Raw genomic sequence first — 16,716 nt, 5'->3', positions numbered from 1 at the left:
TGTGCTTACACACACACACACACACACTCACACACACACACACACACACACACACACACACACACACACAAATCAGTTGGTTCTACTGAGAAATTCTTCAGTAGAGTAGGAGCTGCTGTTGGCCACCAATAAATCTTTTAGGCTTCTCTTAAACTGAATTTCATTGATTGTTAAGCTTTTGATGGCTGCTGGCAAGTTATTGGAAATGTGTGTTCCTGAATAATGCACACCTTTTTGTACAAGAGTAAGTGACTTTAAATCCTTGTGAAGATTATTCTTATTTCTAGTATTGATTCCATGAACTGAGCTGTTGGTTTGAAAAAGTGATATATATTTAATGACAAATTTAGTTAAGGAATAAATATATTGGGAAGCAGTAGTTAGTATCCCTAGTTCCCTAAAGAGGCTTCTGCAGGATGTTCTTGAGTTCACACCACATATAACTCTTACTGCATGTTTTTGTGCCTGGAAAACTTTAGCTTGGCTTGATGAACTACCCCAAAAAATAATCCCGTGTGACATTATGGAATGAAAGTAACCACAGTATGCCAGCTTTTTCAGTTTTATATCCCCTATGTCTGACACAATTCGCATTGCAAATAGAGATTTGTTAAGACGCTTCAGCAGGTCTGTGGTGTGCTCCTCCCTGTTGAATTCATCATCAAGCTGTAATCCCAAGAATTTAACACTGTCCACTTCTTCTATCTGCTTGTCATCATATGTTAGGCATACACAAGTTCTGAACTGCATGCAGAGTGTTTTTTCAAAGTTTAGTGACAAAGAATTGGCTAGGAACCAGTGATTAATGTCCACAAATATTTTATTAGCTGATCTTTCTAAGACTACTCTTGATTTTCTATTTATTGCAATGTTTGTATCATCGGCAAACAAAACGAACTTGGCATCTGGTAATGTTACTGATGAAAAGTCATTGACCTACACAAGAAAAAGTAAGGGCCCCAAAATGGAACCTTGTGGGACCCCACATGTAATTAGTTCCCAGTTGGATGTTGCCTGATAGCTTAATACATGTCTCTTTCCTAATAACACCCTTTGTTTCCTGCCAGAGATATAAGATTTGAACCATTTTGCAGCATTTCCTGTTACACCCTAATACTCTAATTTACTTAAAAGGATATTGTGATTTACACAGTCAAATGCCTTTGACTGATCACAAAATATACCAGATGCCTGCAATTTTTTATCTAATGAATTAAGCACATTTTCACTGTAAGTGTAGATAGCCTTCTCAATATCAGAACCCCTTAGAAATCCGAACTGCAACTTTGACAGTATGTTATTTGAGATTAGATGGTTATAAAGCCGATTGTACATTACTTTTTATAAAAACTTTCGAGAATGCTAGCAAAAGTGAAATTGGACAGAAATTTGATGCTATTTCTTTATCTCCCTTCTTAAACAGTGGCTTAACTTCAGCATATTTAAACCATTTGGGAAATATTCCACTGATAAATGACTGGTTACACAGATAGCTTAATATGTTACTTAACTCAGAATCACATTCTTTAAAACTTTGTTGATATTTCATCATACCAACTAGATGTTTTTGATTTTAAAGATTTTATGACGGAAATTATTTCCGCTGGTGTGGTGAGGGTCAAATTCATATTATGGAAGTTACTTGAAATGTCTGGTCTGAAGTATTCCCTAGCAGCATCTACAGAACCTGACAACCCCATCTTTTGAGTAACAGTTATAAAATTTTTGTTAAAAAGTTCTGAAACACTATACACATCTGTCACCAATGTATCATTTACTCTTAATGCTATTTATCCCTCTTCATGTCTGGTACAACCAGTCTCCTCCTTCACTGTATCTCATATTGTCTTCATTTTGTTATCTGATATGACTATCTTTTCCTTGTAATATATTTGCTTTGATGTCCGTATTACAGTCTTTAATATTTTGCAGAATTTCTTGTAATGTGCTATAGCATCAACATCAGAACTGTTTAGGATTGACAGATACAGTTTTCTTTTTGTTTTACAATATACCCCTATTCCTTGAGTAATCCACAACTTCTTTGTAGACTTTGCTCTAACCTTGGTTAGTTTTGAGGGAAAACAGTGTTCAAATAAGGTAAGCACTTTATTAGCAAAAGTGTTATATTTTTCATTCATGCCATGACAACTGTACACATCATTACAGTGAATGTCTCTGAGGAGTGTCCTAAAATAATCAATTTTTGGCTTATTGATTACCCTCTTGAGCTCAGATTTAACAGATTTTATATATTTTATATCCTGTTCAGCATAAACATTTAACAGAAGGAACTGCATATCATTGTCTGAGAGGCCATTGACTATTATTTGTAATATAATTTTGTTCATTGGACTTTTCTATAAATATATTATCAATGGCTGCTTGTGAGCAATTGGCTACCCTAGTGGGGAACTTTACAGTGGGAATTAAGTTGAATGAAAGTTTTACTAACTCAAGTAAGTTCTAATTGGGAGATTCTTTAAGGAAATCTACATTTAAATCACCAACAACCACTATTTCTTTGTTTTTGGTTGTTAAATGGGCTAGTACAGCTTCAAGGTGGTTTATGAACAGGTTAAATTTGCCTGCAGGTGCTCGATATACACTTAATATTATGAAGGATTTTTTGTGAAATTCTACTTCTGTCGCACATGCTTCCATATGCTGAACAAAATTTATGAATGTCTATGCTCTTAAATTTATGACAGTTCCAGATGAATGTGGCAACTCCTCCTTTCTCCATTTCTGATCTACAAAAGTGAGATGCTAACCTAAACCCTGTAACACTTAAAAGTTCTATACCAGTGGTCACATGGTGTTCAGAGAGGCAGATTGTCAGCTGGGTTTGAAGACTCTAATTCATCTATGCAGATAATTAATTCATTAATTTTCTCAGTCCTCAAATATTTTGATGCAATAAAGATATCTGACATTTCACACTGACTGAGTTAAAATTGGGTAGAGTTGAAATATCTGCTGACTGTTGAAAATTCTTAACCAATAGTCGTTTATGCCGATATAATAAGCTAGAATTATGTTTTTTGGTTTCTTTCTCAAACTGAACTTTTGTCTCAGTTATAACCTCTCTTAAAATTTGGTTTCTTTCAGTCCTCACTATCCTAAAAAAGGGTCTTTTCTCAACCCTTTAACCACTGGTATTTTATCGCTCATGACTGTGCCTCCCCCCTTTGACTTTCCTGTTATTTTCCCAGCCAGTTTACCCTTCCCTTTCCTGTTGAAGTGATGGCCATGCCTAGTATAATCCCACCTATTGAGAGAATCAACAGGAACCACAGCAATGTGTGACCCTGCACCCGACATAAGCAGCCTTTCCAACTCCAAATTAACTCTCTTGACAGAAGACTTCAAATAACGTCGGTCATGGCACCCAAGAACAGATACAAACTCAACATTAGTATGATTCGATCCTGATGCAATCTTTGCAAGGTCACACTCTATACTGTACCCGGGATGTCTGTCAGTACTATTACCTGCCCCACCCACTATAACCACGGTGTCTTCCTTAATGAAACCTCTGCAAAGTGATCGTAAATCCTGTCACCGGCTCCAGACCAGCACTAGGTTTAAAAAAATTGGTGACCTGGTATTCTGATCCTAGTTCATCCTGCAAAAGTTGGCCAACACCTCTTCCATGGGAACTACCTAACAACAACACTTTCTTTCTCTTTACTGATTTCCCTGCATCCTTACTTTTCAACTTGCTGCTGAAAGTTTGTTGTGCCCTGTCTACACCTGCAACTGCTTGAGGCTCACCAGCTTCTAACTGAAGCAACAGGTCAAATCTATTTTCTACATTCACCACGAAGCTGTCAGACAGAGTTCTAGGCCTGTTCCTCCTGTTGCCTGTTGCCACTTCCCACCTCTATTTACCCTTCTCCCTCCTTAACCTGTCAAGATTTCCCCTGGCCTTGTCTAACTCAGTCTAAAGGGTGGCAATTTTCCCCTCCTGTTCCAGTATCTTCCTATCTCTACTACATATCCTGCAAAACCACTGATGAGTCTCATTTACTTCCCCTATTCCCACACCACTACAGTCACCCACATGGAAAAAAACTGCAGCACCCATCACATCAAAGCCCCGACCTAATAATTCTACAGCAAGTCAAGCACTTTTCACTCATGATAAATGTAATACTTTATTAAGAATAAGTCAGTTAAATTACAGATAAACACGAAAATATGGTTCCACAAATTTGACCTACACACGACTGTGTGTACACAAAAACAACAGTGTAAAGTTTCTGAAACAACAACTTAAACTTTACGCTACTTTCCAGAAATGTGAGTTAAATAATTCCCCTCATCATCCACTGGCCTCTTTCATTATCACAGATTTTATGATACAAGTGGTATTTGTGAAAGACTTTGAGGTAGAAGTTTTTATTGTATGTCTTTTGTTACAGGAGACCATTAACTTCTTTAAAGCAGCTTATGGAAAGACCCTAAGTGTTGATGGCCGTCTAGAGTTCTTAAACCTGTGGTATTTGATGATTATTGTAAATGATGTGCTTATCATTTTGGGGTCAGCTATTAAAGAGCAGATAGAAAAACAGGTAATATTTTCAACTAATTTGAATGTGTAAAATGTAGTTATTCATTATCAGTGGTTTGCTAATGAAATGTATTATCGACAAACTTGACTGATTTTCCTCTTCATTAATTATACCCATGTCTACTGTATGGTACCAAGGATTTTTGCCAATTAAATTTCTCCATATGTGGATCTAATGGTATAATTTTGTATCAGTGTGATTAACATTTTACACACAGCACCCACCAAAAAGTAGTAGAAATTGCTACAGAAAAACGTAGATAATAGCCATTGGGCACATGACAGGACTCTCATATGCTTCTGTGGTTACTTGCAACGTGCTCTGTGTGTAAGATTAATCAGGCAGTCTTCAACTGTACTTCTTACATTTCAATTGATTTTATGACATATTTCATCATTCTTCAACTGATTATCTCACTTTGTGTGGGTCTTTCTGATGGTATTATTGTTGTACATAATTTCAGTCTGGCTTTGAAAATTTATAATGACACATCACAATGCCATTGATTATGTGATAATGTACACAAAGGTTAATAAAAGAAAACAAAAATGATGATAAAACATGGAACTACAATTGTACGATGATGGAAAAATACTGAAAATAGTAATTGTATTATAATGGAACCTGATGTATAGTAATTTACTTAATATTACAAATCTTAACAGGCATGGGAATGGAAAGGTGTATGACATGGCGTATTAATAGTGATTTTTGGCTGGAATGATTTCTGACAACTTTGGTTTCCCAAAGTTGGGATGGCTTAATCAGGAAAACGAACCTGAATTTTCTGTACTTGGACAGCTGTCATACTTCCTTATGTACAGATGTATAGGGTTATTATAATTAAAGTTCCAGTTTCAAAATGCAGTTGCAGAAAGGGGGGGGGGGGGGGAGGGAAGAAGGATGCTGTAGGGTGGAAAAATTTATCGAAAATTTTCTCACTAGGTTTTGCTGTAAGCATCATAACATAAATGGTTTCAGCTACAAATGGCAGGTGAATTTGCACATTGAACCAACTGTACTATGCAATGTGCATGACCACCCAAGTTTGGAGTTCAGTAGCTGTGACACTGTTAGTTAGGTAAGTCTATCCATCATGGCAAGGGCATACCACATCAGATGAGAAGAATCAGTTTTTAACTGTCACAAGACTATAGTCCAAGCCCTGTTCAATATGCTGTCTACTGTTTTCTCTCACAGGCTGAAATCGAGAAACAGCATGTTCCACAACAGATTGGAATGCCTGAGGAGTTGTGTTCAGAATTCATTGTGTAATGCATGCCTTCAGTTCAGCTACATTTGTAGTCAGGGCACTGAACACAGCATCTTACAGATAAGCCCACAATCAGAAGTCACACAGATTCTCCTACCTCATTGCAGTTCCTTACTTTTTGATGTTTTCTGTCCTTCCCTCTGCTTTTATCTGGCTCTCTACCTCAAATGATTAATTTTATATTAATGACATATTATAATAGATTCTTTCTAATGTATTTATTATATTATTTAATCTTTCTTTATTAATATAGAAAAAGATATAACACATTTATTGGTGTACAGGTTCCATATTTATATTTATTTAGGTGATCTGTATGGCCAGGCTGTAGGAAAATGATGGCTGATAATTCTAGAATTTCCAAAATTCCTCTGTAGCATTACCTCACTGCTTATGCAATGTGTGGAGGAGCACCATCTTGTATGCACAAAAGACTCTCATAGTGGTTAACCGGTGATGGTACATGTATTGGGACCCACAGGACCCATCTCTTGCACAAAAAATATGGCCCTATGATAATTGAAGCCATAAACCCACACCACACAGTTACCTTTGCAGAATGAAGCAGTACCAGCTGATGTGCGAGCAGATTTTCTGTTGCCGATATTTTGCAATTCTTTGTATTGATGTATCCTTGGAGATGGAAATGGGCTTCACCTGTCTACAGAATGTCCCATGGCCATTCATTGTCCACTTCAATGAAAGCAAGAAATTCTAGAGCAGATGTTTGTCATACTGGCAGGTCAGCATGAAGCAACTCCTGATCGTCGATAATTTTGTATGGATAGCAGTGATAGGTGTTTCATAGAATTTTGTGCCTCATGCTCACCGGCATGTCCAAAGTTCAGGCCGTTCCCTGTGCACTGCATGTTTGCTCATAACCACTCTACTCCTGCATTCCCATGGCCATTTCTACTGACATTGAATTAATTGTTTCCTCCCTATGCCACATTGCACATCAAAAGAACCTGTCTTTTTGAATTTCATAATTATTTTGTCCAGACCCTTGCAGACAAACCAACACCTATTCTCATACACTTAAGTGTCTGGAACTTCTGCAGAGCTAGGGTTCTTATAAAAGAGCTTTACCAGCATCACATGGCTCTGCATTGAGACAATCATGCTGAGTATCTCGGGTACAAGCTGAAGAACAGCTGTGTACCCTGCGTCTTTTATTTTGTATATTATACTCGTTACAGCACCATTTAGTTGCCAAATTTTTCGTATCCATAACATTTCCCCCATATTCTATAATATTCTGTTAAATTTGATGTCATTCTGAGAAGTGATTTGTTTTTTAAAGTGCTTTGAATCTGGAACTTTAGCTGTAATTACCCTGTATTTTAGTGACTTACAATAGTATCGACATAATGAAGCACAGCAAAATGAGGGTGTACTGAAAAAATATGCCTCCAAATTTTTAATGTGAAAACTCTTAAAGCTTTAAAAATAAAATAAATGTTGTTAACATGATTTTGAAAGTAAGACATTAACTGACCTGAGTAAAAACCCTAAGAGATTTTGGTCGTGTAAAATCAGTAAGTGGGTCAAAATCATCTATTCATTCTCTCAGCGACCACACTGGCACTGAGACGGAAGATAACAGAGAGAAGGCAGAAATACTGAATTTGGTCTTCGGAAGTTGTTTCACTGCAGATCATAACACTGTCCGTCCTTTCAATCATCATGCAAACGTCTTGAGCGATGAAAGGTACCTGACGACTGGAAAAAAGTGCAGGTCATTCCCATTTTTAAGAAAGGCCATAAGACAGATCCACACAAGTATAGACCTATATCCTTGACGTCAATCTCTTATAGAATTATGGAACACGTTTTATGGTCAAGAATTATGACGTTCTTGGAAAATGAACATCTCCTCTACAAAAATCAACATGGATTACGTAAACAGAGATCCTGTGAAACTCAACTCGCTCTGTTCCTCCATGACATCCACAGCACAGTGGACAACAGTGCTCAGGTTGATGCCGTGTTCCTTGATTTCAGGAAGGCATTCGACACCGTACCACATTGCCATTTAATGAAAAAAAATGAGCTTATGGAGTATGAGAGCAGACTTGCAATTGGATTCAAGACTTTCTTGCAGATAGAACTCAACATGTCACTTTTAACACAACCAAATTGACAGATGTAAAGGTAATATCTGGAGTACCACAGGGAATTGTGGTAGGACCGTTGCTATATACAATGTACAGCGTGGTCAGTTGATTGTGACAGGGCCAGATATCTCACAAAATAAGCGTCAAACAAAAAAACTACAGAGAACAAAACTTGTCTAGCTTGAAGGGGGAAACCAGATGGTGCTATCGTCGGCCCGCTAGATGGCGCTGCCATAGGTCAAACGGATACCAACTGCATTTTTTAAATAGGGAACACCATTTTTATTACATATTCGTGTAGTACATAAAGAAATATGAATGTTTTAGTTGGACCACTTTTTTTGCTTTGTGATAGATGGTGCTGTAATAGTCACAAACGTATGGCTCACAATTTTAGACGAACAGTTGGTAACAGGTAGGTTTTTTAAATTAAAATGCAGAACGTAGGTATGTTTGAACATTTTATTTCGGTTGTTCCAATGTGATACATGTACCTTTGTGAACTTATCATTTCTGAGAATGCATGCTGTTACAGCGTGATTACCTGTAAATACCACGTTAATGCAATAAATGCTCAAAATGATGTCAGTCAACCTCAATGCATTTGGCAATACGTGTAACGACATTCCTCTAAACAGCGAGTAGTTCGCCTTGCGTAATGTTCGCACATGCATTGACAATGCACTGACGCATGTTGTCAGGCATTGTCAGTGGATCATGATAGCAAATATCCTTCAACTTTCCCCACAGAAAGAAATCCGGGGACGTTAGATACGGTGAACGTGCGGGCCATGGTATGGTGCTTAGACGACCTGTCTACCTGTCATGAAATATGCTATTCAATACCGCTTCAACCACACGCGAGCTATGTGCAGGACATCCATCATGTTGGGAGTACATCGCCATTCTGTCATGCAGTGAAACATCTTGTAGTAACATCAGTAGAACATTACGTAGGAAATCAGCATACATTGCACCATTTAGATTGCCATTGGGGGCCAATTTTTCTTCCTGCCATAATGCCGCACTATACATTAACCCGCCGAGGTCGCTGATGTTCCACTTGTCATAGCCATCGTGGATTTTCCATTGCCCAATAGTACATGTTATGCCAGTTTATGTTACCGCTGTCGCTGAATGACGCTTAGTCGCTAAATAGAACGCATTCAGAAAATCTGTCATCGACCCGTAATCTCTCTTGTTGCCAGTGGCACAACTGTACACAATGTTCAAAGTCATCGCCATGCAATTCCTGGTGCAAAGGAATGTGGTACAGGTGCAGTCGATGTTGATGTAGCATTCTCAACACCAACGTTTTTGAGATTCCTGATTCTCACGCAATTTGTCTGCTACTGATCTGCGGATTAGCCATGACAGCAGCTAAAACACCTACTTTTGCGTCATCATTTGTTGCAGGCTGTGGTTGATGTATCACATGGAACTGAACACTTCCTGTTTCTGTAAATAACGTAACTATCTGACGAACGGTCTGGACACTTGGATGATGATGTCCAGGATACTGAGCAGCATACATAGCACACACCCATTGGGCATTTTGATCACAATAGCCATACATCAACACGATACTGACGTTTTCCACAATTGGTAAACAGTCCATTTTAACACGGGTAATGTATCACGAAGCAAATACCAACCGCACTGGTGGAATGTTAAGTGATACCATGTACTTATACATTTATGACTATTACAGCACCATCTATCGCAAAGCGAAAAAAGTGGTCCAACTGAAACATTCATATTTCCTTACGAACTGCACAAATATGTAATTAAAAATGTGGGTTCCTATTTTTAAAAAAAATGCAGTTGATATCCATTTGGCCTATGGCAGCGCCATCTAGCGGGCCAACCATAGCACCATCTGGTTTCCCCCTTCAAGCTAGACGAGTTTTTTTCTTTGTAGTTTTTTGTTTGATGCTTATTTCGTGAGATATTTGGCCTGGTCACTGTCAATGGACCACCCTGTATATAAATGATCTAGAAGAAAGTGTCAGATGCTCTTTAAGGCTATTCAGATGATGCAATTGTTTATACCAAAGTAGCAACGCCAGAAGATAGTAAGAATTTGCAGAACGACCTGCAGAAAATTAATGAATGGTGCAGACTCTTGCAGTTGACCCTGAATGTAAATAAATGTAACAAATTGCGCATACATAGGAAAAGGAATCCACTATTGTACAGCTACACTATTTATGACAAACAGTTGGAGACAGCATCTGCTGTAAAATATCTAGGTATAACTATACAGAGCGACCTTAAGTGGAATTATCATATAAAACAGATAGTGGGAAAAGCATACACCATACTCAGATTCAACAGAAGAACCTTAAGGAAATGTAACTCATCCACAAAAGCAGCTTACAAGGCGCTTATTCACCCGGTTCTTGAGCATTGTTCATTTATCTGGGATCTCTATCAGGTAGGACTGATAGAGGAGATAGAGAAGATCCAATGAAAAGCGGCGCGTTTCGTCACGAGGTTGTTTAACTGGTGAGAGAACATTACGGAGATGCCAAATAAAGTTCACTGGCAGATGTTACAAGAGAGGTGTTGGGCATCACGAAGAGATTTACTATTGAAGTTTCAAGACAGCACTTTTCAGGAGGAGTCAGACAACATATTACTTCCCCACAAATAGATCTAGCATATTGACCATGAGGAGAAAATTTGATAATTTAGAGCCAAATCAGAGGCTTACTGACAATCATTCTTCCCACGCACTATTTGCGAGTGGAACAGGGTTGGGGGGGATGAGATAGTGGTACTAAAAGTGCCCTCTGCCACACACCATTAGGTGGCTTGCGGCATATGATATAGTTATAGATACTGCATCTTTATCCTTCACCCACAGATCAGTTTGCACTACTGAATGTAAGATCTTAAAGTAAGATCTTAAAGAAACCCCTTAAAGACGTATTTATCCTTTTTTGGTTATAACAGCTACTTGTGTTTTAAATTTTGCGTTTTTGTTATTGCAGCAAGTTGCTGGAGATCAGTGGAACATTTGCAGTGTACTTTTGGGGACTGGAAATCTCCTAGTGTGGTTTGGAGTACTGAGGTATTTGGGATTTTTTAAGACTTACAATGTGAGTATTTACTATTCATTATTTTTTTCCAAAAACTAGTTCTATTATTTGTTCACATTCCTTAACTTTTTTCATATTAAGTATAAATTTCTTGTTGCACAGTGATCATAAAATTGCTGTTGTTCTGCTGCAACAGGGTTCAGATCCCATAAAATCATTCTGATGTAGGTTTTTCTGATTTAGGAAAATCACTATAGGTGATTTCAAGTACAGTTCATTGGATAAGGTCATAATCAATTTGCCCAGTCATCTGGCTCAGTCACAATGTAACAGTATATGGAGCAAGTAACATCACTGGTTTACATATCCTTCTATAAACATTACTCCATTTTTCGTGAACTTATTAAATAGAAAATATTCTTTGCAATAAGCTGAGCCTGTTTATTTATTTATTATCTCTCTCTCTCTCTCTCTCTCTCTCTCTCTCTCTCTCTCTCTCTCTCTCTCTCTCTCTCTCTCTCTCTCTCTCCCCCCCCCCTTTCATTCAGATGAAAATTTCACATGCTTTGATGTAAAACTATGTACAGTGCAAACTGCATTTTAATGACAATAAATGTTTCTTTTTTGCTCTATATTGTAGGCTCATTTTCTTCACAGCACTCCATAAGCTATGTATGCCACATGGGTAGCAACTTGGGCACTGCAGCATACAGTGGCCAGATTCAGGTTTGGAAAACTTGCAGGTTCCAAGTTCACATTTCACGTTATGACTGGACAGTACTACGGGTTTTATATTGGACTCAAGTCTCTGTATGCTTTGGTGACCACCATTAAGTGTGATTGCAGAACACAACACATGTTTTTTACCCACTCCTTGTGCTTGGGTGACTGCACCCAACTCTATCGAGAGAGCATATTATACCTAATGAAAGTAACAGTATTTTATTTACATTGCTTGCAATGCGATAAAGCAACTGCTGGTGATTTTCAAAAATGCTGCACTTCTGTATGCTCAAAGGTATAAGAGGACTGGCAAGAACTTCAAAACTGAAGAAGTGTCCCCATGGTGAAAGACTTATTGCCGAAGTCTTTACACTACCATTCTGGTAGGCAGCTTGATAAAAATGAAATTGGAGGATATCCCATTACAATGGGAAAAACCTTAGCTTAATGGTCCAGTTGTGCCTCTGTTAAAAACCTCAGTTTCCACATGACCACATGCAATGTATTTATGGTTCTATAGATGGATAATTGTTCATTCGGGAGGAGGAGGAGGGGGGGGGGGGGGGGAGGGAGGGAAGAGAGAATCTTCATTTTACATCCAGAAAGGTCTAGAAGATCTCTCTTGGAATTTTTAAGTCATTGAAGAGACTGTGAAATTAAACTACCTTTAGTTGAAACAACTATGCCTCAACAGGTTACCATCCTCTCTTAAAAGACATATCCCATTAAAATAGAACTGCACAGTGCCCTCAGTTTTCCCAAAGGTGTAGCAACATGCAAAAGTTTTGTGCACATCTCAACATCAAAACTAAAGAAGATATGGGAACAAGTAGCAATATCAGACTATGAACATCATGAAATCATTTGTGTTGCAAAAACAGTGGCTTCTGTTCTTAGGTTTGGCAGTCAAACATTGAATAAGTATATTAAATTTGACCCACTGTGATGTGTGTTTCTCCAGTTTTTAGAAGTGTGAAGACACAATGAGTATATGTTAAGGCAAAACAACCTGTAGATACTGTCGATCAGATGCATATGAGCATCTATATTGCTTCTATATTGCTTCAGTTTCTGTAATGATCATGCTGTATGAACACTCACTGTTCTGCATTTGCTGCGGAAAAAAATTTAACTGAAGGTCCCCAAACAAATATCTTACATTAAATTAAGAAAGCCACAAAGGATAGGAGTATCTGACACCACCATTAGTGAGGAATGAAGAAACAGAGAGTGGCAGCATAAAGTGAAATAGCATTGTGCGTGGAGCATCCATTAAATTTACATTTATGTACATATTCCGCAAATCACCATACGGTGCATGGTAGAAAGTTATTCTCTTTCCTGTTCTACTCACAAATGGAGCGAGGAAAAAAAGATTGTTGATATGCTTCCATACAAGCCTTGATGTCACATCTTGTCTTTGTGGTACTTACACAACATGATCATATGCTGGTTCTCTAAAACTTCTCAATAGTGTTTTGCAAAAGGAATGCCTTTTTCCTTCCAGGGATTTCTATTTGAGTTCATAGAACATTCCTGTAATACTCACTTGTTTCCCAGACCTACTGGTAACAAATCTAGCAGCCTGCCTCTGAGTTGCTTCAGTGTCTTTCTTTAATCTCTGTTTGTGGGATCCTAAACACCCAAACTGTGCTCAAGAATGGGTGGCACTAGTCACCTGTACATTGTCTCCTATGTAGATTAGCTACACTTTTCTAGTATTATCCGAATAAACTAAAGTCCACTATTTGCATTCTCTACTTCCAATATTTTTACTCATTCCATTTCATTTTACTTTCCAATGTTATATATAGATATTTAATCGACACAATTGTCTCAGTCAGCACACCACCAATACTACATTTGAAAATTACATGATTGTTTTTCATACTTATCTTCATTCATTTAAATTTTCTCAGATGTAGGTTAGGCTGCCACTCATTACACCAAATAGAAATTCTATCGAAGTTATCCTGTTTCATCCTAGTCATTCAAAGGTGAAACTTCCCCATAAACTCCAGCGTCATCAGCAAATAGTTGCTAATTGCTGGTTACCCTATTAGGCAGAATCATTTATGTACAGTCCTATCACAGTTCCCGTGGCACTCCTGATGGACCATTTGCCTCTAAAGAACACTCACCATCCATTGCAATGTATTTGATTTTATAATGAGGACACGCTAAAAAGTGAGAACTCTTCAAGTTTTTTAAATAAAACAAACATTATTAGCACTTTATATCTTTATTTTCCACATCTCTATATGTGTGGCCCGAGGCGTCTGCGGGGCTCTAAATTGTGTGTGTAACACGGCGATGTGTAAAGTAACTGTGTCGGTACATGAGAAACAGCATGCTGTAATCAAGTTTCGAATTTGAAGAGTTTGTCCACACATGAGGTACTCTCTCTCCTTCAGTATGACAATGCTAGACCATAGGGTGCTGCAACAATTGAACACCTTGGGTCCATTGTCTTTGATCATCATCCATACAGTCCTGACTTGGCCACATCCATTTTTTGATCTGTTTCCAAATCTTAAATAACAACTTAGAGGACTTCAGTTTGAGAGTGTAGTAGTAGTAGTAGTAGTAGTAGTAGTAGTACTGTGGTGGTGGTGGTGGTCCCATCAACAAAGTCAAACTTATATAAAATATGTAAATGTGAAGACTAAAGATGTAGAATGTTAATAACATTCGCTTTATTTAAAAAGTTTTAATAGTTTTCATGTAAAAAATCTGTAGGCATTACTTTTCAGCATGTCATCATACTTTGACTTTAGCCATTCTCATACCTCTTAATATATGGTGTACGCTTAGACATTAGTTAAGTGTTTGCAGTGTGGCAATGTGTCAAATGTTTTTTTGGAAATCTGTAAATATGGAACCTTCCTGTTCATGGTTCGCAAGATATCATGTGAGAAAAGTTTAGAATGAACAATACTTTCTACTTCTTTGTTTATTTGTGCATAGAAGCTTTTCTCCTCTGAAGGAAATTTTTTATAGTCGAACTCAGAGTGTGCAAAAGTATTCTGTAGCAGATTGATGCTAAGGATATTGGTCTATGATTTTGTGGGGCCATTCTTTTACCTTCTTGTATACAAGTCACTTTGTGCTTTTTTTCGTTTTTTCTACTTAGGGCTTATCACTGAGAAAAAGGTTTGTGGTAAACAAGTGTTGATTATGGGGTCAATGCCAAGGAATACTCACTGTTAAACAGAATCAGGATTCCATCATGCCCTGGTAACATATTTGTTTTTAACTATTTCAGCTTCTTCTTAACACTAGAGATGCCCATTTCTATGTCCTCTATTCAGGAATTTGCGCAGCACTCAATGCTATATCCATACAATCCTCTTGTGTGTGTGATATTTTTTTTATTTTTTTATTTTTATTTTTTTATAATGCAAAATTTAAAACTTTAACTTTCTGCATGGTGTCTTGTATTACTTCTCCAGACTGGTCTGCACATGACTGAATAGAAACCTTTGGCCCACAAAGTGATTTTATGAAGGACCAGAATTTTCAATGATTCTCAGCAAGATTTATCACTAACATATGTTGTCGGAAGTTGTATGCTTTGGGCATTGATCTTTTTACACACACACACACACACACAAACTTCTATCAACTTTGGCCTGTTGATATTTTCGTGTTCTTTTTTGAACTGAGGGGGCAACAGTTTGTTTTCTCAACACTTTCCAGTTTTTGTTATTAAACAATAGTGGGTCTTTTCCATCCTTAGTCCACTTTTCACATATTTCTTTAGAGATAAAGTCAGTTTAAACTTTGCCTATAATTCCTCTATGCCCATCACATTTCTACTAAATGATGTCTATTCATTGTCTAAGTAGCATCCTAACAACTGCTTATCTGCTCTTCCCAGATATATCTCCTTGCCTTCGTGATATATTTATTAACTTCAGTAAGCAGTGTGGCTACATCATCATGACCACTAATCCCTGCCCCTATACTGACACTCTCGGTAGGGTCAGGCCTGTTTGCAACTACAAAGCAAAAAAATACTTTCTTTGCATGATCAGGGTACTTCAGCAGTACTGAGTGAAGACTCTTCGAGTGATTCTACACCTGTTACAGTGGTTTTTGGTGGACAGTAAAAACTTCTAGTGATTAATTTGAGATCACCTAGGCTAGTTGCTCACAACTAGATAACTTTACTGTCAGACTAAATTTCAGCATCAATGGACATAACATTTTAGGCGTTACAGATGCCAGCATTGTGATGACACCTATAGCTTCTCCAATAAAAGAAAAGATTGAAGGCAGTGTAAAACAAGCACTGAGAAAGAACACAAATGAAATGAAATGTCGTGTGGCTAGGGTCTCCTGTCGGGTAGACTGGTCTCCTGGTGCAAGTCTCTTTAAGTGACGCCACTTTGGCAACTTGCGCGTATTGGTGGTGGTGGTCAAGATAACACAACACCCAGTCCCTGAGCGGAGAAAATCTCCGACCCAGCTGGAAATCGAACCCAGGCCCCGTTGCATGGCATTCCATCGTGCTGACCACTCAGTTATCGACACAGACAGGAAGAACACACAAAACGTGATGAGATACCTCTTACAACAGATGTAGAGTTCTCCAAATGAAGGTCAAATTTTCAATTTCTTGTACTCATTACCAAGATAGAAGGGTAAGCTCAACTGTTCAAATAGTATTGCTCCCATTATTCAGTGAAATGGAAATGGATTCAAGACATTTGCAAAGGATTTGAAGTTCTTTCACAGGAAAGACTCTTATGCTTGTGCTTCCATGAGATACATTTAAGAAATACTGACATGCCTATGCTAAGTGGCTACAGCCAGCTCAAACCGCACACTGAATTACAAGCAGTTTATCAGAATGTGTGTCACTTAAAATGTCAGTGGTCTTTAAATATGCCATTGTATAACAGTAATAGACATAAACTCTGAAACTTTCTCTATCCTGTGGGGAGTGGGAAAAGCCACTCAGCAATTGGGGGCAGTGT

At 37.9% G+C, this 16,716-nt stretch overlaps 1 protein-coding gene across 2 annotated transcripts in view; it reads left to right on the top strand.

Moving 5' to 3' along the window:
- The window catches only part of LOC124722081 (mucolipin-3-like), a 183,649-nt gene that overhangs the window by 150,563 nt on the left and 16,370 nt on the right, over positions 1-16,716 (top strand). For both annotated transcript variants that reach the window (XM_047247277.1, XM_047247276.1), the window contains exons 8-9: positions 4,428-4,577; positions 10,964-11,071. In XM_047247277.1, the coding sequence (XP_047103233.1) occupies positions 4,428-4,577; positions 10,964-11,071 (258 nt within the window). The remainder of the gene's footprint in view (positions 1-4,427; positions 4,578-10,963; positions 11,072-16,716) is intronic.

This window comes from Schistocerca piceifrons, chromosome X (assembly GCF_021461385.2).
Source record: "Schistocerca piceifrons isolate TAMUIC-IGC-003096 chromosome X, iqSchPice1.1, whole genome shotgun sequence".
Taxonomy (NCBI): domain Eukaryota; kingdom Metazoa; phylum Arthropoda; class Insecta; order Orthoptera; family Acrididae; genus Schistocerca; species Schistocerca piceifrons.
The sequence above is the reverse complement of the archived record's forward strand: the minus strand, read 5'-3'. Positions and strand labels throughout refer to the sequence as shown.